The 26,974-nt window shown below is 36.9% G+C and overlaps 1 protein-coding gene across 1 annotated transcript; it reads left to right on the top strand.

Annotated features, from left to right (window-relative positions):
- The first annotated feature begins 6,050 nt into the window (after window positions 1-6,050).
- Window positions 6,051-25,671, top strand: LOC102060910 (prostatic acid phosphatase-like). The gene is made up of 11 exons (XM_005481005.4): window positions 6,051-6,232; window positions 7,567-7,662; window positions 10,201-10,287; window positions 10,902-11,054; window positions 13,183-13,281; window positions 14,375-14,470; window positions 16,853-16,985; window positions 18,240-18,322; window positions 19,198-19,304; window positions 19,781-19,950; window positions 22,466-25,671. Exons 1-10 carry the CDS (start codon window positions 6,119-6,121, stop codon window positions 19,935-19,937), a joined length of 1,125 nt encoding a protein of 374 aa, XP_005481062.1. The 5' UTR covers window positions 6,051-6,118; the 3' UTR covers window positions 19,938-19,950; window positions 22,466-25,671.
- Window positions 25,672-26,974: the final 1,303 nt, after the last annotated feature.

Here is a 26,974-nt window from a genome sequence, read left to right on the forward strand (position 1 = left end):
TATTCTTCAAGCTATTGTACTATTTCTTGGTTCTCATATATGTTTAGACACACAGTTTTTCTTTGGTTTGAACTAAAATAAATTCTCATTTCATGCTACTGTATTTTTCTCATTGTTTGTTTTAATTAAAGTTTAGACAATACTCTGATCCAAGCAGAAGAGATTCACAGTTTAACTGCAAATATATTACTAATTATTCACTATTTTGTGTGCGTGGAAAACATGTGAAGTATCATATGTGGAATGTTGACCAAATTTCTCCTGCTTGGCAAACTGTAAATCAAAAGGAAGTTTGTTTGGTGGGCCACCATCTTCCTTCTACTGATGTAAATCAGAGCATGAACCTAACCATGTACCTTTTAAACACAGGATTGCTTTGGGTAGCATTTTTTCCCATTACCTGAAGCATTATACTTGCTTACCCATTTTGCTCTCACCTAACCTAATAGCTTCCACCAAACCTAAGTCTGTTATACCTTTGGAATAGCCTGGATTGTGCTACAGTTACCCACTGGACTTTTGGTTAAAAAATCAAAGCATTCTGTACTTTGTGTAGGGCTTCTCCCAATTCCTTGGAAAGCTCGACATGTTATAAATCAAACCAATAAACTTACACTTTGTAAAACTAAACTCACATTATAGTTATCAGGTAAGCTGCTAAATAATCAGTAACTTGGTTGTTTCCAAGAATTATCAGTATTTGAAGGTAACATTGATCTGTCTCAGCAGTGACAGCAGTTCAGAAAGGCCTTGGTCAATTCCCTGCATGATTTTAGGTGCATCTTCCTTTTACTGGCACTTATTTTCTAAAAAATTGGGTTCTTTGAAGCTACTACCACTCCCACACACAACCTATTCTCTCTTCCGTCTCCCAAAACAAAACAACAGGGTAATTGACAGTACCATTTTGTCTGTTCTCCGTCTTAGCTATTGCCCTCTGGACAGTTTGTCCCATATTTCTGCAAAAGGCAATTTTATGCCTTTTTTGCCCTTTATGCATGTGTCTGTGAAGACAAATATGAACAACACAAGATTATAGTAGGTAAGAAAATGGGACATTATTCAAGGTACTTTGTTGAGGCCAATCGAGATACCTGATACATTGTTACTTCTAAATTAAAGGACAGTTTCAAATTTCCATAACCCTGATATGCAATATCTATTTTAGTTTGATTTAAAGTGAGAGAAACTGGACATATGACCTAAAGGAAAAATACAGTTTGTTTCTATCAGCCATATTTACAGTCAATGCAAATTTCCTTGGAAATGCCAAGGACAGCTTTGAAACACACTACACCAGCCAGTCTAGTCAGTATCAATAAGCACATTGTAGTGACATAAAAGCACAGTCATCCATTTTAACAGTTCTGACAGTTTCATTCAGAAAACTTTTGTGGCAATATTTAAATTAATCACCAGCCTCTCAGAAAACATCTGATAGAAAAATATTTAAAATGTGCCATGAAAGCATGCCTATGTCCTAGCATAAAATGTTTTACTGATTTAAATGAGGAAGAGCAAGTATAACCAAAACGTCCAAGAATCCAAAGACCCTGAAAGATGATAACAATACAGGCACAGAACAGAAAGGAGGTGGAGGAGGAATTAGATCTGAAAGAACAGCTAATTTATTAATTCTTCACTACTAATTCAGGATTTAATACCAAAAAGTAAATTACTCACAGGGGTCAATGATACTGATTACCAGAAAGATACAATATTTATGAGAAATTATTGGTTTATAATTTACCTTAGCTGGTATTTTTATAAAGGACTTCTTGGGTTTTTATTCCAAGAGAAATAAAAAAGTTATTGAGAGAACATTTACAACCTCCCACATATTTGCATTTCAAATCTTGCAGCATTGTGCTAGTGCATGATCAGAAATCATTACAGCTGAGCAGAACAATTGCTTTAATCATAGATATTGTAGCCTCTCTCAAAGTTAAATATAGTTATTAAAATTTAAAGAAAGCAGCAACCCAAACCCCTCAGGTATTCTAAGGTGCACAAGGACAATAGCTTGATGCTTGATTACACACAGGGAGGTTGTTTGGACTGATGTCAGCACCTGCATGAAACACTTGTGCTTTACGCCCAAGCTAGACAGCTGTGGCCGTGGCTGGCTGGAACAAAATGTTCTTTCAGCACAAGTAATATTTCATCTCTCATTGTCAAAACAACATGATCCTGCTGGTCCATACAATTCATTAGCAAGTCTAAATAACTAGATAGTGTCACTGGTGTAAAGGCCTCCCATCTCCTAGCCATTTGCTCCAACCCTTACTTCCTTCCTGCAGTGGCAGTCTGGTTATGGAATACAGCCATCCACCACACTCAGGCACTTGAATTTGTTCACAGAATTTGGAGGAAAAAAGAGTAATGGAACTTTGCACTGCACAAAATTCAGGTTTGTGACTCACTGATGGCCCAAGATCAAAACAAGATCCACCACTCTGTGGAATACTGCCAGCAAACCCTTGTTCTGGTATTATAGTAATAATCTGTTAAAACACAGCTACCAAACTGCATCTTAATTGGCAACTCCACCATGTCAGTGTATTTTATGACCAAAAGTTGATGAGTCATAGAGAACTGGCAAGAAAGTGCTCACATTTGAGAGAAGGGAGTTTTACAATCCAGCAAAACTCCAGATAAAGCTGCTGAAAACATCATCAGTGGAAGACCAGCTGTGTAAACACAAAGGAAAATATATCTGGATTAAGTTCATCAGCTTCTAAACAGTTACTCTATATTTGCATCAGTGTAATGGAGAAGAAGCTGGCCACTGTGCAAAAAAAGTACCTTGTCTCAGATGACATCAAGAGTGCAGCTTTGAACCCAAAAAGAAGGCAATTGCCTAGAACACTGAATGGCCTGAGAACAGCCACAGCAGTAGTCCTTACAAGCCCCAACACTGACTGCTGGCTCCTCTTTTCTGCTGCAATTCAAGGAGGAACAGAGAATATGGGGTAATAAGGGATGCATTCTGACAGCAGTAACAAGGACATCATGCATAGCTCTTAAGAGCCTCAGCTCCCAGTGAAGATCACTTTATAAGCAGCACTCCATTTTGTTCATATTCATAACAAGCCTTAACCCAACTCCTCAAAGCAGCTGGACATGCTTCTAACTCTGCCTGAAAATGTGCAGAAAAGAGTATTATTGAATGAGTAGTCTTGCATGCCAACATTGAAATCATTAACAGAAAAGGTGTATCTGATTGGGGCAGAATTCATGTTGAGGCAGGGGTAGTGTGTGCCTGAGGCAAGGCATGGTGACACGACATGCCTTTGTTTTCCAAGCACAAAGGACCAAAGAAATCTATGTTAAGCATTAGCCAAATAAAGGCAGCTGATTCCTATCTATTTACCTATTAAGCCAGTGGCTTGGAGTCCGATTTTTTTGTTGTTGTTGTTCTGACTGTTAGTTTATTGCAGCTGAAGAAATGATACCATCACTTTTCTTCATCATTTAATCAAAGCGTGTAAGCAGGAGACAAAGAGGTACACTGCAAACCAGAGCAAGCCTTGAACTCTCTTGACACATTTAGCCTTGATCTGACTGGAGCTGAGAAAAGAAGAGGAGGAAAAGTCATGGAAGCAGACATGGACACCAAAACTGCACAGAAGCCACAGAAACATGACTTCAACACCAGAGACTGGAATAACAACCCCACTAAGGAGTTGTTTCAGGCAGGGTTAAGAAGGGGAGGCAGGGTGGGCAGGTTGAACTCTTCCTCCACCTGCCTCCTTCTCCCCACACAGTCTCTACACTGGAGTCTTCCTCTAACATTCTTATCACTGTATCTTCAACCAATTCTGACCCTTCTCCATTGTCAATGAAGAAGTAGCATCTCAAGCTGCAAATCCAATCCTACCCTGTGTTTACATAGTAAGCAGATTTAACCCTACACTTAAAAAGTGGGAGGAGGGGGTGAGCATCAGCATGGAAAGGATTCTTTATATTGTAATTTGGGGGTAAGGGTCAAATTTTGTTCTTTGGATTAATAAGTTTTCAAATACAATACTAGCACTTAAACCATGAAACAATTTTAAAGCACTGGAGCATTATTAATGAACATTTGCTTTCCCTCAACAATGTCAGAGATCCAGCAGCTTCAGATATCACAGTACAGAACACAACACAAAGCTGTACTTTTACTTGCTTGGTAATATTATGTTTATCATGATCCCATAAATATTTAATCAGGTTTATTGGTAAGATAAAGGCATGTGATCTACACCTCATATATTGTCCTTTGTACTCCCAAGGCAGTGAGAGAGGTACAGTTATTACCTTTATCATTATCTTCTCCTCTTCCTCCTTCAGCTGCTGCTTTAACACAGGCTGCAAGCATATTACAGAAGCAGTTACCTTGACTTTGGAACAGCTAGAGTTTACACATCTCTCACCATAGCACAGCACACTGTTTCATTCTCCCTCTGTGACCTTCAACAGGAACAGAATTAATCAACATGGTGTACTTAAAAACAACTCCAGCCCTTTACATGTCTCTTCTCACAGAATTAGAAGCATCAAGATCAGATCTAAGCAAGCATCAGCTTTAACACTAACATCTTTTCCACATTTTGTTAATATTTTTACACTAATATTTACACTAATATTTTGTTATCCTCAAAGTTAGAGTAATTTTGCCTTCCTAGTTACAGAAGTCTCACATAAAGTGTGAAACAATGGATACTTGAAATGCTGGAAGTTAAATATTTCTGCTTCTGTTGTAGACCTGCAGTCCCTCCTAGACATGAATAGAGTATATGAAGAACCTGACTGGAGCCTTGCAAATCTGGGAACTTACCTATTTTTTCTGAGTTGGTCTATTTAAAAATCTTGTCTAGCAGAGCAGTGTATTTTAGGAGTAGTGTCTGATGCCACATTCTCTAGAAACAGCAAAACACAGACTCTTCAGAGGAACTTTTTCAAGTATGACATATACAGGGTATGAATAGCTTCAACCTGTTGACCCACATCTCCCCCCAGGTGCCTACAAAATAAAAATAAAAGGGCATTTTTTTTTCTCAATAAATGTGAGTGACTCCCCACCACATTTTTCTATTTATAAATATCTTTAAATTGTCAGAGATAAAAGCAGAAATGAAAATGTGACATCTGGATGTTTCACAGAGGAATCTCTTTAGCTCTGACAGATGTGAAAGATACAACATTGTTTCCTCAGGAAGGAGAACTGATTCCCCTAGAGAAGTCTATATCTAATAATCACAAGAAAAGTTTTGTTTTGTGCCTTAAACTAGTTTGGGATTATACAACCTTTTTGGGTAGCAACATGATAATTTGTTTTCAGTAATTTCTTTTAAATTCTTACAGAGAGCTTTTGATGACTAAGAAATCACTCTCAATTTTAACATATTAACAGGACTTTCATTAACACATGAATGGACTGAACATAAAACAGGAACTTGCAAGATCAATCCCGTCTCTCACAACGGTGTCTCTGAGCCAGATTTTTCTTCTTATTTAAAATATACTGGGGAAATGACAGAAACAAATCTTGATATATGCACACTGTAACAATAAGAGTGTTTGCAGCAAGAGAAATTTGAAAATTTTAAATTTAACTAACTGTATGAAATTCAGGGGGATAGCTCTAGAAAAGAGTGTCACATGCTTTGCCACTAGACACAGAGTCAATCTACTAAAGAGATTTAAAATTCATTCCTATATCTTTATATTTTTTGCAATGAATTTAGGCTTATTCCTGTTCCTTTGCAACAAAGCCTTCTGTTGCTTATTCTTCCTACAAATCACAGCCAAATCTCAGAAAAGTCCAGAGATACTTTATAAAAGGACATTTGTTAGCACTGCTCCTTCTAGCACAAAATGTTCAGAGAAGACAGGGAGCACTAGTAATGCAGATGGTACAATAGCCCTTTTGCATACAGTAGGATACCCACAGCATTTTCACATTTGGGAAGGCTGGCTGACCCATACTAAATCCTAGTTAAATAACAGAAGGCAACCTCTAGCTCTTTACAGTCACTAAGCACGACTGACTCCACCCCTCTTGGCCATATATCTGCGGTGTCACCATGTCCAGCCAGGACCTTGTTGTGCAAAATAGCTGAAAGCTACCCTCAAGATGAGAGCAAGGCAGCTGGTCTGTGGAATTTGGAGTCTGTGTTTCCTGTTCTGTCTTTTCTGCATCTTTCTTCACCAAACAACAGCTAAAAGAAAACTGAAGTTTGTGTCCCTAGTAAGTATGGGCAAATGAAATTTCTTCAAAACCTGTCACTTACTACTTTTCTTGTACTCTAGGGTAGAGAGGAGGGGAAAACTTTTCAAATATTTAAATGTTTCCTCCATATTCAAAATTCATTATTACGTTGTCCAAAAAAAGTTCCGTTTCAAATAAGATTTTATAATTTTGTCTCGTTTGTGCATTCTTAAATTAACTTATAGATATAGGATGCTTATTTTATAGCACTAAAATAAAAATAACACAGGATTCTGTTTTAAAATGTTAAAGAGGATTTCATTACTAAATACCAACTGTGCAAAAACCTTCTTTACCATGGAAGAGTCTCCACTTTTCCAGTGGTTTCAATGGACTAACATAGAAAGTAAATTTCAGTGTGTGAAACTCAAGGGTTCAATGACATTCAGCAAGCATTACAGAAACCATTACAGAAATTGCTTTGAAGCTAATGCTGTTTGCAATGGTTATGATTTACCATTTGTTTGCAGGAAGCCTGAATCTTATTCTGAATATCACACACATACAAATCATTAATATTATCTTTTTTCTTGCAGTTTTTGATTTAATTTCTCCCTGCTTGGATTAAGAATATTTTTTCAAATATTAAAATTTTAGAATTATATGGCAAATATCTGCAGGAATTATTCTGCAAAACATGTGAAGCAGAGAATTCATCGTATGAATGAAAAAATCCAGTGTAACTTATAAATACATATTTTATCTGAAGTGAAATTTCAAGACAGGTTCAATGTTTTCAGAGCAACAGTTTAGCATGTATTTACATATTAGATAACACTTCTATCACCTCTTGGGATGAAAAAGCCAACATATGACTTTTTAAGGCTAATTTCTGCCAAGTAACAGAAATTCACAGGAGTCAGCCATAGAACTGTTACTTTGAGTAATAGCCTTGGTTTTTTCCTTTTGAATCCAAATTTAGTCATACCAAAATACTAATGTTTAAATATCTCTGCAAAATTGCTTACATGCTTCTGGGTTTTTTTCTGTTTATTTAATATTATGGTCTATACCTTCTAAAATACATGAAACTTCTTTAAAATATAATAGGGTATCCTGTAGCTTTTATAACTTGCAAAAATTTATTTAAGCTAATTTATTCTCAAATGCCAAAAAAGAACCAGTTATGTTTGTCTAAATAAATTAAACAGGAAATGTAGCTATCTAAATTTAAGTCAAGAACCATTTATATACATAACATCTGTCAGATACAGTACTCACTGTCATGGCATATTCCTTGTGACTACACTAATTAGTAATAATCACTACAAAAAATACCAGTAACAAAAAAGCAATTTCATCTACTTTATCAGGTATTTCGCCATGGTGATCATACTCCACAGGAGTTTTTCCCAACTGATAAGCATAAAGAAATTGCAAGACAACAGGGATATGGCCAACTTACCAAGGTGAGTTTATTTACCTGGGCAAAGAACTGAAATATTGAAAGATGTTGTGTTGATATTTGGGGGTTGAAACTTTGCTTTCACTTGGAGAAAGCCCTTAATAAGTTGCCACTTAAGGACAGCCAAGGAACTTATTAGGAAATCACAGCAACATCACTCACTAATTTTGAATGAAATTGAGTCAGCCTGTTCTGATACAGTGTCAGCATATGTTGAGCTTTTTGATTGCAGACCAGGATCTTCTGGGAGGAGCCAGGCATTGGTGACCACCTCAGTTCACCTGAGACCATACAGGAAGATTTAAACATCAGTAGCAGAAGGAGATAGAAGTCCTTACAGACACAACCCTCCCTCAATCTCTGCTGAACCGGAGTGCTTCCTTAATTATAAACTGTTAAGATCAGAACAAGCAGAAACTTTTCTTATGCTATGCCCAATAAACTTGATTTAAACCTCAACTATTTTAGTGAAGGCATTTGTGGAATCAGCTGTTTCCACAAATGTACCACAAATGTACGGTATCTGTATCTGACAGATGCTGTGCCTCTCTTGACTGCAATTTGTATTAGCTGCCACCTCTTACAAACAGAGCCACAGGTGAACTGTACTATCAGACTGTAAGGCAATATTTGGACACTGGGTGTTTTTTGCCCTCCCACTGGCAGGACCCACTATGTCTGTGCGCTTGTGCTTCATTCCTTTTCCCCCAAGATATATTATTTGGATTGGAAAAGCTCCCAGTTATTTGCCCAGCACTCAGAACCAGGCAGTATCCCTGAAGTGGTTGAGAAGTGCCAGAAGTCTGGTTGCCCCAGACAATGGCTACAGTGCATGTGGAGGCAGACTGTGAGGTGTGTCTCTCTGTTAGGGACATGCACCTTAGGTCCACACACCTTACGTCCAGTGCGTCTCTCTCCTAAAAGAACTTGCCAGGTCTCCACCAAAATCAGAATAGAACAAACTGCCTGAGAGATTCCTCTTCCCCACTGTTCTTAGGAGAAAAAACTGGTCTCCAAAATCAGGCCTGCTTCTGCTCATGTCAACTCCCTTGAAGAAACAAGAATAACAGAGCAGCTTCCCAACTCAGCTGTGACTCAATCATTCCATATAAACGCTATGCAAGTTGAGCAATCCATGCCAGCTTGCTCCAAGGCATAGAAGACTTCAAGACCCAGGAGTCAGGACTTAACAACATCAACATGCATATTAGGCAAGTTGGGGCAGAAGCCTAAACCACACGTATAGCCTAGGAAACTGGATGCACAATTCCAGCAAGAGAAAGAGGTGTCACATGCACACACAGCAGGTCCTGAGTAACTCCTAGCTGACTTGGCTTTGAGCAGAGGTTGGACTAGAGACTTCCTGAGGCCCCTTTCAGCCTGAATTATCCTTTGATCCCACAACTTAGAAAATTGCTTTAGGAAGCAATGAGTACTGTACTTGAGATCCCAGCGTACAGTAATGATTACATGAGCTAAGTGGAAAATATTTAAATTAAGGCCAGAAAATGCCAGGTACAAGTAAAAAGATGGCAATATAGACTATTACAGGGACACTGTGTGTGATTGTGGTGGAGTCAACACCCCAGGGTGTTTAAGGAAAGAGTGGATGGTACCTGATTCCATGGTCTAGTTGACCGGATAGCATTAGTTACTAGGTTGGACTCAGTGATCTCAGATGTAATTTTCAACCTAACTGATTTTTGATTTGGTGATTCATGTGTCACGTGTTCACAAAATTATGTAGGTAGGTTGAAAGATGTTCAGCTAAGAGCTACTAAAATGTTGGGACTGGAAAAATTTTGCGTTGAGGATAGAGAATTGTCATCAGTTTCATTTAACACAGAGATAAAGTGACTTGATTCCATTTTCTGGGTTATTGTTTAACCATGAATAAGATCTGTGATGCTGAATGTTATTCAAAAGTGTAACAAGATTCAGTGACTGAAAGTTGGGAACATAATCAGGCAAGAATCAAAAATCAAATGCTTCAGACTGTTGATAATAATTAACTATTGCAGAAAAAGGCCCAAAGGCTTGGAGGACTTTTTCTTCAAAACTTCTGTTCTGAAAAACTAGATCTTGCCCAGGCTAAAATTCTAGCCCCCATAAGGAATCTCTGGTGATACTCTATGGGATTCATATCCTGGATGTGTCTCCATGGACAGGTGGCTGCTCTGTCTGCACTCCCAGTTAATCAGCTCTGAGACAGCAATAGAGTAGAAAGTAGACAGATGGTGTTGGAACATCTCTATGCCTGCTTTAAGTCTCACTAGCTCAGATAAACATACACATAGCTTTCCACAGAGCAAAATACAAAACTGCAATTGCAACCACCAGGAGTCATAGCTAGTGTTATCCAACACCACACATGTAGCAACTTCACTACTTTTTTCTCACGTCTTCCTTCCTAATTCAATTTGAAAAAGAAAAAAAGTCTTTATTAAAACAATATAAAATATTATTGCATTATTTTTTGGTTGTAGGAATGGATGCATAGCACATTTCCTTAGCCTCTCATGCTCTTGTGTTACTTCTACAGCTTGGCATACAACAACAGTATGAGCTTGGCCAGTACATGCGGAGGAGATACTCTCATTTCCTGAGCGTTGTATACAAGCAGTGTGAGGCAAGTACTGGATCTGGGCAGGAAGATGTTTTTCATGGTTGGTAATGGGACTTCCTGGATGCATAAGAGTCTAAACCTGGTGCAATTGGAGAAAATTTAATACCAATTGAAGTCAATGTCATTCCAAAATATCCCTGAAACTGTAGTTCAGCTTTTATCCTGATGGCTAACTTAAAACCACATGAAAGGCTCTTTAGGCAGCACGTCAGGTTCAGCTCCCTCACTGCTGCATGGCAGAGCATCTATGTCAAATTCCTGCAACGTTACACTTCCATATGGAATCCAGATACAACTCAGTTTTCATTTAGGTTCCAGCTTTTCAGTGCACATACGATGTCCCAAAGCCTAGAGGGTCAAATAGAGTCAATCTCATGCTGTCCACCAGTATTTCTAATATGTTACACTGCTGCAGCTCAGTTGTACTGTGAAATTTTATTCCAGCTGCAGTCTTTCTCCTTCCTCCTTCTTTCTCATAGTCCTTCTTCATGCCACTCCATTTTAATGACAACTTCCCTAGTACCTCTTTTTTTCCTACCAAGAAGACAATAAAGTAATCTAATGAAAGAAATTACCACCCAAAATGTTCCTTTTTCTTTTTTGTTTTCGTCCTTCAGATTTATGTTCAAAGCACTGACTGTGATCACACACTTATGAGTGCTCAGGCAAGTCTTGCTGGACTCTACCCACCAACACAGGATCAGATTTGGAATCCCAACATCCTTTGGCAGCCAATTCCAGTTCACACAATGCCACTGTCACAGGATAATGTGAGTATAAACTAGGGGCATCTGCTTTCCCTTGATCATTAGTAAAGTACATAGGACATGAGATGAAGGTGCAGCAAAAAGTGCATGGTTAAGGCAATGAAAAGAACATTGTTACAAGCATTTTGCAGAAAGGCTTAATAAGCTTAGTAGAAGTGTTGGCAAGTATTTCCACAGGAATGGACTTGCATATCAGAGACATGATCTTAACAAAAGAGAATGAAAAATGGGAGTGCTGGTATAGAGAAAAAGAGTTCATTTATAAAGTGAGTAAATCACTGTAAAAGTAGATTAATTCTAAATTTAACGCAAACATGACTTTCTTCATGTGACAAGAGAAAACATACTTAATCTCACTAGCGTTTCAGTACTGCTTAGTCCACAGCCAATGGAAAAGACACAAGAATCATTCTGGGACTTACATTATGGTGAGAATTGATTACAGGATTGTTTTTCATGCACTTTGCAGGTCAATGCATGTACTCCAATGATTGGTGAGAAAAGTAAAAGGGGAAAGGAAGGAGGACTCAGAGCCTTAAGCACAAGTTCATGGGGCAATATATTTATTCATCTCCCTTCCTCAGCTCCTCACTTAGGAGTTGTAAGGAATCCTGTGGATAGCAGCTCTGTAGCTTGCATATACTTGTCCTAGAGGGCAAAGCTGTGCAGCTGGCTGGAGCTGGAACCTTCTGTGTGCAGAAAATCTATGATAAAAAGTTAAGATCAGGAGTGTGCAGCATAAGTCCCAGTTTGTGAGAGCAGGTTTGCACTTGTGATGCAAGATAAACTGTGTGGGCTTTACAAGTCTAATTAACACAGTCTGTGATGATAAGGGACTCACGTCAGAGAAGTCATGGAGCAATGGTTCTCACCTCAGAGTGATGAGAGCATGAAGATGGAAGGTATGGAGACATCTTCCTCATCACACACACAGCCAGGCACAGTCAGGAGCTGCTTGACACTGTCACAGGTGGGGATATCCCAGCAGAGAGACAAGATTACCTGCCAGTATCAACACAAAAGGCAAACTCAGCAAGCAGGTGCTGCACCTCATTCACATCTAGGGGAGCAAGTAAGTTTATTCAAACAAATAATAAAATCATGAGCACATGCACAATTTTCAACTATTTTTGTTTTAACTTTATTCGTCCTTACTACATATACAGGCTAAACCTGAGACTACATGTATCCTACAATACAAAACAAGTGCCCATCATTTATTGGTGAAATGATGCCTGCTCATGAACCTATGGCTATAATTCACAAATACCTTCCTATCTTGTGGAATGCATAGATTGTATTTCTAAAAAGATTGAGGAACTGCTGTGAAGCATTCCAAGCTAATTATCCCTTCAAATCTCTCAAGTTCTTTTCAAAGTTCTTTTAATATTGCGACTATATAGATGGAGCTACATTACTGGAAAGACAAAAAAGCACATTAGGGAAAAGCACTAATAATATCAGTGTCAAATTTGAATTTTTGTTTAAAATTTAACACAGAAAATGAAAATAAACTCAATTTAGCTAACATATATAAATACATATAAATGAAATAACAAGTTTTTAAGTTATTCCAGCCATATGTAACCTTCATATAGCTTAGATTAATGAAAGACAAAACTGAGTTACAGAAAGTTCACAAGTTTCTACAATTTAGCTGAACTAAATAAAGCTCTGTTAAATAGACTCAATACAGCTGAGTATGCACAAAAAATCCTATTGCAGTCCTGCTGCTGCTTTGTAATTTGCTGTAAAAATGTGATGATGTGTTTAAAGAAAGACTGAACACAATGAATGAAATCATCCCTGGAGAAGCTAAGAACAAAGGAGTTCATGAGGGCTTGTCTTAGTCTTCTGTCAAAGGACAAATTTCATCTGGTGTAAATGAATCCTTTAACTTTGAACTACTGCAGCTATTACTCCTCTGAACATTTAAAGATTATTTTGTGTGTAGTCATCAGTATGACTCCTAGAGTCCTGAAGATGAATATCCTTGAAACTACATTCCCAAATTATTTTTCAGCTTGTCCTAACTAGTGCAGCGAATCAAAACAGCAATCCTGCAAGGGTATATTGAATTGCAGAACAAGATGCACCTTGCTTAACTAGGATTTTGCAATTTTCTTTCCAGTTGCTATACCTACCTTTCTCACACTGCCCAAAATACAAGGAGCTTCTGAGAGAAACCTTTGCAACAAGGGATTTCCAAAGGCAGTTCAAACACTACAAGGTAAAAGTATTCTGAGTTCTGGAAATCCAGTTAAAGTGTACCACTTCTTCAACATTATCTAACACACAGGTTTTAAAACAGCAGTTAATATGCTCCCTTCAGATCTGTAATCTTCAGAGTGGGTGTAGACAGCATACCCAAAAAACAATTACAACATTACAGGTCCAGCTGGACTGGGTTATTCCCAACAATTGAAAATGGCAAGTCACAGAAAAGCTAAAATATTGACCTACTTGCAAAAACTTCATTTCCAGGGGACTAGACAAAACAAAAACTCAGATAAAATCAGTGTCAATGCCTCTCAAATTATTCCAATACCTCTCTCTGTTTACTCCCATGTAAAGCAACTCCTCTGACATCTCTGCCTATATAAGTCTGTGGGCTCAGATTCATTTTCTCAGCTCAATTCCTCAGAATTTCTATAACAGTCTCAGTGTTTTTCTCAAGTACTTATTCATGTTCCCCACCCAAAATCTTAATTTAGGTGTTCTCTTATGTTTTGTGCCTGTCTTCATATGGAATATCCTTTCCTTTCTTTCTCCATCATCAAAACCTTTGCATGACTATATAACCACAGGTTTATTCTGCTGCAACCTTCTACTTCACATGTGTATTCAAAAGGACACGATGAACCTCACCTGTTTTTCTATTACCTCTCACCACTGACCTCAATCATCCATTTGTGGCTCTGCATCTGGGTATTATATGCAAGTAAATCACAATTCACATTTTATCAAATTTACATCATACCTCTCCTTCTCCTGAGTACCAATATCAGAATAATTCTGTTTATCACACTTCCTTTAAGCACTTCTTGGATTTCTGCCAGACTTCTTCATATATCTGTGTTCCTTCTACTTCCTTCTAAACATTCCCACCAAGCATAAACAATCACTATACTTCAAATCTGAACTAAAATCACCAACCTTGTCTAAATGAGTAGGCCAAATTCTCTTACATCTAGGCAATGGTTCATTGTTAAAGTGTAAAGACTGTCTTCTTTCTAAAAATTCCTATTTACTACTATGACAGTGTGTAGAAATCGTGTAAAAATGCCTTCAGTACTACAAGTTTGGATTTTTTTGTATTCCAGCAATTTCTGAAGTTTTTGGCCACTCATACAGGATATCCAGTAAAGAAGTTGACTAGTGAAAGGATTTGGAAGCTCTCTGACACTTTAAATTATGAGGTAAATACAATCAAAGAATCATTTATGTTGGAAAAGACCCTTAAGATCTTTGAGTCCAAAAGAAATTCTTATGCTTCCTTCAACCTGGTATTTTTATTTGGTTTATTTTTTTATTGCAAGTCATAAAAATATCATAGATCTGTGCTTCAAAATTTTTTAAAACAACAACTATTTGGCAGCTTCTTTCCCAGAAACCCTCACTTTAAGTCAAACTTATGTGTGAGGCTGCTGTGGGTCATCCACTACTGCAAGGAACACAAACTAGTGGACTTTCATATTCAAGATCCAGCCAGTGACTGTATATGGAGAATTAGGCAAAAGCTTACCTTTGGATAAAATTGTCTTGTAACTCCCCCAGATCCCACTAGGAGATACACAGGGATAAAAATATGTTGCTGGCAAAGAAACCTAAGCATCCTTTCACAAAGATTTTATGCAAATTGTAAAAGCAACAGAAGCCATTATTTGTACACGGCCAGTAGCAGACAGAGTATTTTCAGGAATTAAGCAGCCATTGGAATGACACAAATTGCTATTTGTGCAAGTCTGGGAGCTTGCTCTAAGCAAAGGTATCACAAAAGAGTGTGGATTTTATAACAAAAGGGTTATTGTGGTGCCAAACTGGCATGGGTATCTGGGTTCCGCAATCTGGAAATGTCATGGTTTGAAAACACCCTGACTGCCCTTAATTTAGCAAGAAAACCCTCTTCAAAGTCTAGACTTACTTCTGTTGACAGAAAATTGCAGAGACTTGTGTTAAAAAGATTTTGGAAGTCAGCTTTTGGTACACTTTCATGCATAGCTATTTATAAACAAATATTAATGATAAATTGGTCATCAGTACTGGGATATGAGTGAGGGAGTTTTAAGGATTTCAGAAGCAACATGTAATATTTTACAGGGTGTGATACGAATGAGTTTACCTTCATTCCTGCAGTTTTTGCAAAAGTCCAACTTTGCTCAAAGCAGACTTGAATAGAATGTTAGCCAAGGCCTTAAGTTAAATGAAATGTTAACATGTTGGGACATCTCACTGTAATTTCAGTGAGGTCACCCTTCCATGTTTGCCAAATGCAGGACCACAACTTTCTATTTCAATAGTTAAATCATACTGAGAATCTGTGTCACCAGACAAATTTGGAAAACCCACAGCTCCCATCAAGAATCTAGCTAAATACTGGAATTAAAAAAAAAAAAAAAAAAAAAAAAAAAAAAAAAAAAAAGTGCTTCTCATTCTAGTGTTATATTTGATGAGTCTTGGTCTTTGATACTACTGACTGAGGACTCTGAGGGTATCAATTAAAGGCATCTGCCATAAACACCTCTCTCATTTTTCAAGCATACAGAGAGAGAGTGCTTACACAGTTTTTAAATACAATCCATGAAACTACAGTAGCACACATCTCTCTGTATTTGTTACTTTCAGCTAAATGTTATCTGACTTTGAGGTAACTTGGAGACTGAGGTGTTTACTTGCCTACAGACTGTCTTAAATAGCATGCCACCATCCAATTCTTCCCTCAAGACATAAATCACGCTTATTAAAAGAGCAATGGATAACATTGGGATCTGAGCTGGTTTAACCTAGCACATTCTATTGTTTTCTTGTTTAAACAAACCCTTAAAATAGTTGACATTTTCCTTTGAGCTTGCTTGTTACAAGGACAATCCTTCAGGTGAGCTCAGTCCAAAGGTTACATTGCTCTAAAGGAAAATTACCAACCTTGTTTAAACAGGAATTCAGGGTACTGCAAACCAGGAGTGTTGCGCATGTCCTCCCTTCTCACAGTTGTGATCACTAATATACCTTGGACTGCATCCCCAAGGAAAGACTAATCCATTCCACTTTAACTTGAGGACTGTGACAGTATCCAATAGACCACAATAGGTACAAATTTAATCTATATCTCATCCTTATATATCTACCCCATACTTCCGTACATCCATACTACAGCTAAACATTGATCTCTGTATTCCTCTTACATCTGAGAGCTACCAGCCCTCAAAATCCTGGTGTTTATATAGGATTTGTTTCAGTAAAAATACAACCCAGCACATGACTGAAAAAGTAATATAGTGATTTTTTTCACCTGACAACATAAAAATGCCAGTTGTTTTTTGCATAATTTTAGTATTATTAATAAATATTCCTCTTCTTGTGGAAAACTGCCCTTCCAATTTCTTTCAAGCACTATGATGTTATAAATAGGAATGCTACAGCTGTCTAAATGCAAAATACAGTAATCATATTATTACAATGAGAAAACGTTACTGGAGCGAAACATTCGGAATTTGTTCTGAGAAGTATTGTGTGCCAGAATAAATAACAGTTAGCAGTAGGAATCAGTAAGAAAATCACTATGTTTTCTTTCTTCACTGTAGGATATCAACAATTACACTTTACCTGTTTGGGCTACTCATGGTGTCAGGATGAAGCTGACAAAGTTGTCAGAATTGTTATTGCAGGCGGAATTTGGGTTCCACAAACAAATACAAAAATCCCGTTTGCAGGGAGGTAAGCTGAATTCTTACCCCATTTAAAACCGAAAGTAGGATGGGAAAGAAGAAAGAGTATATGACAAATATTGCTGCTGATTCTATGGTAGAATGGTGAAAGATACCATTATGGGGATATTGATGGGCAGCACTGAAATATTTTGATTAATGGGGAGGGAGATGGTGAGCATATGAATCATGAATATCCTAATCTAATATTGTAATTGAGGTATCATTTAGATTACACTGTGTAAGAAATTTAATATAACATACAGATTCTTGTTGAATTGAATCAAGCCTAAGCTTAGCATAAGCCATGTGTAACTTACTTAAAAAAAATATTATTTGTAAGAATGGTGACTCTGTTACCTAACATCTTCATATTCCACTACTGAGAGTCCTAAAATGAGATTACTAACTGTTTTTAAACTTTACTCTGCTCAGAAAACAGTGACTAAAATTTGAAAGTATTTTATACCTTTTTTTCACTCATTCTCCTCCATTCATCCACTGTCATACTTTGAGCCTCCATTTTGTTTTATATGGGCAGTGTGCAGGCAGGATCTGTGAGCTAGGAAGACAAATGAACATATAAGCATGAATTAATTTGTTGCATTTTTCAAAACTCCAACTTGCAAAACTTGGCACAAAATTCAAACCTCTGTCCTTGCTTTATTAACGAACAATTGCTATTAAAAATGTGCCAGAAGCTAAAGACTAATTCTGTCTAATTTCCTAGTTGGTACAGTTCTACTTTAAGGATTTTAACTTGTCGACATGCCAACCTTATATTAACATACTAGAGCAGCCATTGATTTAAACCAAGTAGTTTGTCTTACAATTTTTCAACAGGTAACATTAACAAAATGCAGAAAACCACACAATTTATAAAGCCCCAGAGTCAAGAGGATATGCTCTTTCTTTTTTCTCTGGAAAGCAGGATATCATTCAAGCTACACAGACAACAGGGTAGCATTCATTAACTGTGCTCTTCTTGCACTCTTCTGCTGGCACAAAGTAACTGTGAATGCACTGTTTGAAGCTGTTGAGACTATTAGGGATCCCCAAAACATTTTACACAGAAGTAAAACAGGCCTACTGTTCATTTGAAAGATACTGTCACTATTAATCAAGGCACTCTGCACAAATTACCAGTTGAGTCAATTGAATAAATCTGGTTCACTTAGTGACAGATTGCTGAAAAGGCAGCAGTCGATACAGATGTTAACACAAGCACCTCTTTCATTGTCACTGCTTCCCCATTTTCTTTCAGGTATTCTTTTAAAAACTATTCTAAAGCATATCTTAGATGCTAAAAAGCCTTCATACCATCAAAAAATGGTTATGTATTCCACGGTGAGTGCTTTCTGTTTCTCTTGTGTTTCCTTTCTGCAGTTATTAAATGCACTGAAAGCCGTGAAATTTTATTTCCTTCATGAAATAGAGCTACAAGCATTTTTTTTATTTGGTTAACCTTAAATGTCCTCAGATTTAAAAAAAATTTTAATGAACAGATGCTACTTTGAAACCTGAAACATTCCACTTTCTACTGAATGTCATGGTTTTTTTCATTGTAATAATGTTTTGATTGAGTAGGGAACTGGAAAAATCATGCCTCATGTTTTATTAAACCTGGATCACAAAGTTAATTTAAAACAAAGTCTCCTTCTTCCTGCATCTTTTTCAAGTGCATATGGGGAAAAAAAGAAAAAAATTAGGTTACAGTTATTTTATCAGACCTTATGAAGGCAGTTACTCAATTGTGATCTTTTATTTTTGTTTAGAATGTACAAATGCTGTCATTGAAGGAGGAAAATTTTGGATTGCTCTCACTAAAAAGCTCCTGTTTCTAAACTGCATTGATATAACCTATTGGGTATATATCAGCTAAAGAGCTTACTGATCTGATCTCAAATACTGTATACTTAACAGGCAAAACCACTAGTTCTTTTTAAAAGAAGTTTTAACAGCTCCTATTAATTATGTAAGAGCTGCAAGTGACTAAGACTTCTTAAATATTTACATATATGTATACTTTATACATGCAGGACTTCAGTTTATATAGCCATAAAGGGACAATATTTGCTCAACAGTGCAGAGGGCAAGTACTAATGAGGCCCTAATGAGGTTAATGTTGAGTGGACAGATAATGTGTGGGAAGTGTTGTTAAATAATAGGTTCATGCAATCATTTTCAACAGACCTTTAATTAAAGATTTCCTCTGGTCACAGCATGCAGCCACCATTGCTGCCTTACAGATGGCACTCAATGTCTTCAATGGGAAATTGCCTCCTCACAGTGCCTGCCATTTTTTTGAACTTTACCAGGAAAAAAATGGGCAAGTATCTGCAAGCTATGCTGCTAATATGTACTTTTTCTAAAAATTAATTTTCTGATACCCAAAACTAATTAAACCGGATACCTGAGGTTCACTATTCAGTGAAATATTACACATTGATTTTAATTATTGTAATTGCATTCATTTTAGTAGTCAGTAGCAGAATAAGCCTGCAAACCATATCTATATATATCTATATATGTATATCTTACACCTATGAAAAGTTTTACTCCATCCTTTTTATCTATTTAACTCCTTAGCAAAGACAGCAAACTACATGCAAATTGGTGTTGACCCCCTGTTGCTTAATAAATTCTCTTCACAGTATTAATTATATTAGTAAACCATAAACATATTAGCAACCAGACAAATAAGCTGGCTAAAAGTTTACCCCCAGGTACAATAACTGCAGCATGGAAAGGCTGTGTATTTTTGCATAGCTAACTTTACTTTGACCCCTCTGTGTTTTGAAACAGGCAATACACCATAGAAATGTACTACAGAAACAATTCTTTGAGGGAGCCTCACCCCCTCACTCTCCCTGGCTGCAAATTTCGCTGTCCCCTGGAGAGATTTACTCATCTGGTCTCTCCCATCCTTGTACCCTATTGGACAAGAGAATGTAGAATGTAGGACATCAAAAGAGGTAAGCCAAGTGCTTTGGGCACATGTACCCAAAAATAAAATCAGGATTACATCTTGAGCCAACAGCTCATTTGAAGTGACAATCATTTTCATAAGGGTCTGCTCTGAAATGAAAAATATGAAGATCCAGGAAAAGAGAATTGTACCCATGGCTGTCATTTCTCCTCCATCAATACATTTCTTATTCCAGACCAACTTTCTGATGAAATAAAATCAAAGCTGATCTGACTTTAGAGTTCTGTTTTTCATGTGAGTTTTTTTTGTTTTGGTTTGGTTTAGTACAGTCAAAAAGACCTTCAGTTACTGAAGAAGTACATGTAAATGCACTTACATCAGTCACCTTTTCTTCTCTAACTGCAGAGTATTTGTCCAAGCTGATTAACAACAGTCAACATTAAGCATTCTCTTGATTTTAGCAGGCACTCAGAGATCAAAACAGATTAATATTAAATAGTACACCAGATTGGTGCTTACCAGAATGTCAAAAGTGTACAAACACACATTGGTATACTAACTCATTTCCTCATAGCTTGTCTATATAACCATATTAGGAGGTTTAAATTTCCATTTTGACCACTTACAATACTTAGTTTTGCAAAATGAGGGAACAGAAAGGCAAAAAATGACATTGTCTATCTTTTATCTAGCTCTATATTACTTAAGGGAAATGAAAATCTAAGAAACCTCACTTTTCTAATGTTCAGATATTGTACCCAACATTAAAAAAATCCCATATGGCTTTCTGAATCACTGATCTCAAGAAGAATTTGAATCATCGGAGATTATAAGAATACAGACCAGGCAACTCACTGGTTGAAAATAATTTCCTGCTAAATATCTTGAATCCATTAATAGAGTGGAGATAGTCCGGCCAGAATGCACAAAAAATTAGCAAGTAATGATTCACTAAACAAATTTATTCACTATAGTCATTGCTCACAAATTCTCAGGAAATATTTCAGGAAATTACCATCTTTAATTGCAAAAGGTAATTTGGCAGAGGAAGTGGCAGGTTGTTTCTGATGAGGTTCTTTTTTCCATCCACACTACTAATACAGTCATGGAAGATAATGATAAATACTTCATGTTTATATTGTGGTGCTTAATAATCTCAGATTTGTGGAAATTAATCCCTCTCCTTCACAAACCAAACTGTGTAACTGATCAGATAAATAAACAAAAAAATTATAATATAACAAAATTTTACAATAATAATGACCTAAATATTTAGCCTTTAAGTTTAAAACAAAGGCTTTATTTTGTTTCAATCCTCACATTTTGCTGAAGTAGAAGTTAGATGGTGTTTAGGCATTTGACACCAAATCCAGCATCACTGCTTTCATTAGCAATCCTGAATGCTGAAAACACATATAGACCACAAAAGAGGTTAAAACCAAACCTGATACTCCAATAAAAATGTTTTCCAATAAAAATGTCACTCCATAAAAATGTTTGTCATATCAAAGTTTGACACTTTCCACTATTTTATCTACTTACCACTATACTATCTACTGTTTTATTAGATAATATATGAATAGTTCAGAATGGACCTGTTGGGGCCATATCCTAATTTTTTACTAATATAGGAAACATTAATTTCATTTTTCTGGCAGGCAGTTTTAAACTCTCTGCTGTGCATGAGTGGAACTTGGAAAAAGCCAAGGCACACTGATCCACAGGCTGCAGAGTGCAGCACACTGACAGACCGTGCTAAATCACTGTGCACTACCAATTCTCAAGGAATGCAGACAGCTTGGAACAGCTGACTTTTAACACCAGTGAGCTAAATTAAGTAGAAGAGTGATGCACAGTTAATAGGTCACAATTACACTTGACAAAAACAGCGGCAAAATCCCTGATTTCAGATGTTTCCAACTCTGTCAAAATTAATCTCAACTATTTTTCATTGCTAATCCATATGTTATTAATTTGATTATGCATGCATGAGAGCATTTTATGAAGCCCATAAATGTGACTTTTTAAAAAAATAAAATCCAGAAGTGTGACTGAGCTCAAAAGTGTAATTTATAGAGACAAATATTCTACAGGGAGACTCCAGTTTGCAAACATACAGATGTTTCTATAAAAAGCTTAATTGAAGTTTTGTTGAGAGGATTTATGTCCCCACTACAAGGAAATAAAGGGGTTAGGCAAGTATTATTATTATAGGTCACACAATACAATAGTAGTATTTGAGGGTAGTTTAAATCAGCCTTAAGTTCCTCCACATCTCAATGACCATAGGGTGAAACATAGGCAATGAATAAAGCTCAGCATATTCGGGAAGAAGGTAAAGCTGTGAGCTCTCCCTGTGCTCTTTTTGCTGCTCAGGAAGATTTCAGCATGGATTGACTTGATATTTCAACAGACTTCTCCTAATCCCGTTAAAATGAGAGCAAATGTGTTAATTCCTATCCACTTAGTCTGAACTGCTCACTTGTTGAGGTACAGGTTTGTCGTGCTTTTGGAGACTGCCATATGCTAAGAATGCATCTCTCTTTTTGTCTTACCTTTAGGTGTTCCCTCCATTATCTTCAGTATGGTTCACTTCATGAAAGAACTCTTTCCACACTGTGATATGACTGTGGTCCAACATTTCTCTTTAAATTCCATCAGCATGACCAACTGGGTCTCCTGATCTCTACCAAAAGAAAACATTCCTTAATACTACAAACAAAAATTGTAGAAAACAAGGACTTATTCTTCATGAATATTTGCTTTGCTTTATCACCTGGTAAAACCTAAGTGCAATATGAAACCAATGGAATTTTGCAAGACCAATTCTTTCCAAAGGGACTTTGTCAGAATTAATTCAACTACGCAATTAGACTGTTTTGGAGGGCTAAAACCTTGATTTACAGCAAAATTGGAAAACACCTCTGAAGGAGTGTTTCCCTCTTTTGAAGAACTTCAAGAACTTCAAGAGACAAGAACTTCAAGAACCGGTGACAGAAGCAATGCTTCAAATGGAGGAGTCATTCCACACTCCTTAGACCTTATTTTACTTAAGAAGCAATGAATCATTTTACACAAACAGATCTCAGAAGTCACAAGAATTAGGATTAAGCCTGCTTACTTACCTAAGAGATTTATTTCTCCTTTTCTCTGCATTTTACATGTACAAATATTTCATCTCTACATAGGAGGAAGATGAGACTTATGGAAAACTTGGACTGTGAATCTAGACCAAACAGGGGCTTAAAAACAGCCAGGCTAGCTACCTTGAAGACCTAGCAACAGCTGGTTAACCCAACAAGACCTTCAGATATTCCTTCCAAAAAGACAGCAAAGCCAAGTGTTAATTTTGGAAGAAAAATAAATTCTGGTTTCAAATACCTTTTTTAACACCTTCCTTCTGTTCAATTACCTTGATTGTATATTCTGATCTGATCGTATAAAGTTTGTTCTCCTGGGAAATCTGTAAGCAGATGCTGCTCTTGACATGAACAAAATAAAAAGGCAATACAAAATAAAAAAAAAATCACAGCTGCATTAAAATATGCAGAATATGTTGGGCAATCCTTCACTAGTTATGTTTTCTAATATTGCTATTGCAAAAAACATCTTGAGTCCTTACTACAAAAGCTGGATCAGAAGAATCAGATGCAACTAATTTCTGAAAAGAGTGGATATGTCTTTGCTTGAAGAAGCAAAGATTTCTCTTTTTTGTTTGTTTTCTCACAGTGAATAGGACCTTTTGTCAACAGTCTTATTGCCTACAGATAATTTTAAAGAGAACTAGCGCAACGGCTGAGGTGCAGAAAATTTTGCCATTCTGGCTTCTTTTCCTCAGATCAGGCTTTTAAAATGGATGCTGAACCTGAAAAGTATATTCTATATAGCATAAGCAGATAACTCCCACTCTACAAGATAAAAATGAATCATAATAATAAAAAGATCCCTTTTCTGTCCAACAAGAATCTAAGTTTCAGAATTCTCACTGTAAATGCCCTATTCTCTTCCCAACAGATCCAAATTTCTGCTTTTAAGCCATCACAGGAAACATAGTTCACCAGGAAAGCTGTAGTTAGATTTCCAGTCAAAAAATGCAACCCCTTTTACCATAGCATCCAAACAATGGTAGAAATGTTTTCTGACAACATGAGACAACCAGTTCTACCTGCTCCTTAATGCAAAGAAGAGCAAGCTTGTTTATTCTGTATCACCCTAATGTCCCATAATGGACACCAGAAGAAAGTCTTCTCAGGTCTGGCAACACTCACAGGAAATTTAGTGCAAGCTCTTTAAGTTATTCATCTCCAAACCACGCTGATCATCACACCTCCTTTCCTAAGAAGTAATTAAAAAAAACCTGCTAGACGAAAGCAAACAGAAAGGAAAAGCCAAGACTCCATCTTTATCAGTGTTAGACTTCTAACAGATTGTAGCCTTGGCTGTCAAAACCAAATTTCTAGGCACTTTCTCTTCTCAACCTGTTCCTGTTTCCTTTTTTTGAACTGATGCCAAATTGTGGTGCTCGAGTTGCTTTTAACGTTTTGTTTGCCAGATGTTTAGAAGTGAAAGTTCAAGAGCTGTAAAGGGTAAGTTTCATGCTTCTCCCATAAAGGTAATTTTTCTGTTAGTTTCCTGAATTGGACAAAGCTGACATAGAAAATGCGATTGAGACCTGAGACATTCTTAATTATTCTTTTTAGTCTCCAGTTCCCAGCTCTTCCACTCCTTCCTAACCCAAATCCATGTCCCAGAAACTTTCAAAGCTGCATGAAGATCTTTTGTCCCAGAGATTTGTTTGGTTTGGGGGATCATGGAGCTGGATAGACCCTGGCCTCAGCACTTCAGTTCAGTTGTGGAAGTGCATCCTATGTGAGGTCACTGCTTAAACTACAACAATGTAAGGTTCCCCTTTTCCATCACATGTTGAGACAATGTTTTCTTCCATGCTACATGCCCCAGTGTATATACCTTGAATAACCTAATTTCTGCTGAGCAAAATAAATATAAAATTTAATTTACAAATTAGGACATTTCTAAATTATTTTATTCCCCCTATCCCTATTGTACAAAAAACCCATCACACACATTCTTTGTAATGTTTTTTGTTCCTAAGACTATCACTGTAGAAACAGAGAAAGGAAGATTTCCTTTATACCTCCCTAACTCAGAGGGAAAATAAGCATCAGTGTTTATAAAGGCTGGAACATAAAGCCCAGATCTATTGTAGGAATATAAATTGGGCTGTCAGTGAATGAATAATAAACTGCTCTAAATTATGTTTTCCTACAACTTCACCAGCTGACTTAATTTGAAAAATCTGTCATACATCTTTTGCAGGCATGAAGTCATAAACAAGTTCATTTCAGTTCCTCTTAAAGAAGAAGTGAGTCAAAATGAGTAAAAACAGTTTGACTTTGGAATTATTTAGATTACTTATTTTTTAAATATGTTGCAAAACCAGGATCACCTGGATATGCAACTCCCTCTCTTCTTTCACAAGCAATGGCTAGACAGTCATACTTTAAAGACTTGCTTAATAACCTGAATATTCATAGATGCTATAATATAGCTGGACATAACTTGTGATCACTATTTTTCCTTTCATATGCTGAAGCAGTGTCAGAAAAATGAGGAATGAACAACAGAAAAGCAACAGCAATTTTGTGCTGTCTGGGAAAGGTGGCACTGGAAAGCCTGAACTATCATTGTCATCAGTTTCATCACCTGTTTTTCTTTGGGTTATTTACTGAGCTGACTATCAGAAATGAATGAAAGAAGAAAAACCCAAAACAACCCATACTCTGATCAAATTAATAAACTAATTTAGATTTGTTTCATATTAGTACTAGAAGTAGATTTTTCTTCTTTTTATTTAATGTTCATAGTACTTACCAAAGATGTGGCAAACACAAGTTCAAATCCTTCATTTAGCAAATGGATTTGTTTCCATCTCTTCCAGAAAATTAATCACCACCGAATGGCAGAGTTTCAGAGGGGAAAGAGAAGAAGAATAGTGCTTTCTGTCTCTTTTTTATTTGCAGTTCACTTTGTTTTTTGAAAAACCTGAAAATTAGGTTTCCCTTGTCTCATGCAAACATTTTACCTCATAAGATCAAGAAGAAATTCTCCGAGTGCCCTGTAACCAGGTGCATATTGCAAACTTGGGACAACTAAGAAATTATTAGAAAACAGTGACAACACAGTGAGTAGACACTTTCTTCCCCCCATCTGCCTTAGATTAGTAACTTTGGGTTTAGGACATTTTTCTCTGTAGTCTAAGATACCGTTTCATGTTCTGTCAGTAGTACAAGTAAGTGAATTCTTTCTGTGTCACAAATTAACTCCCTGGTCCCTTCCCACTCCCCACAACTGGGTGAAAACTTTCCCAAACAGGGCTGTGTGACAGTCTTATTTTCCTCATGTTTCAGAATGGTGCTTGGAAAATGTGTCACTTTGTTTACTGAAAAAAAATCTTTTCTTTTCCCTCCTTCAGCCCAAAAACAAAACCAAAAAAAGCTTGGAAAAAAAGGATTGGAGATAAATCCAAGCCACGCTAAGTGCTGATCTGCACATGCAATCAGCAGCAGGACCTGAGCTGTTTCCCTGTGTAAGCAGCTTGGTTCATGAGTGCTGCAGCAGTTTCGTACCTGGTGCTTTGAGTGCAGTGACTTCCACCCTTTGAGGGTGCAGGTTGTGCTCCACCAGCAGCAGTGGTTACCTCAGGTAACCCTTGTGTACAATAAAGCACAGGCTCTTTTGCAACCAGCCACTTCAAAGCAAATCGAGGCTTCAGCAAGCCTTTAAGATAGGTACGTACACTTAAAATTTATAATTGTGTTTAATTTTACTTAATGCCATAATATCATAATTAGAACTTATGACAATAAGTCAAATTAACATAAGCATGATTTAAATTGTTTAGGTTCACTTGCATTATAATGCTTCAGCAACCATAAATAGATTAAGGACTTTTTAAATTATTATTATTTTGAAGCAACTTCTCCTGAAAAGTGCCAGGATTTAGTTACTGCAGAATATGCTGAGTTTATACCTGCCAAATACCCAGTAGA

This window comes from Zonotrichia albicollis, chromosome 1 (genome assembly GCF_047830755.1).
Source record: "Zonotrichia albicollis isolate bZonAlb1 chromosome 1, bZonAlb1.hap1, whole genome shotgun sequence".
Classification (NCBI taxonomy): Eukaryota; Metazoa; Chordata; class Aves; order Passeriformes; family Passerellidae; genus Zonotrichia; species Zonotrichia albicollis.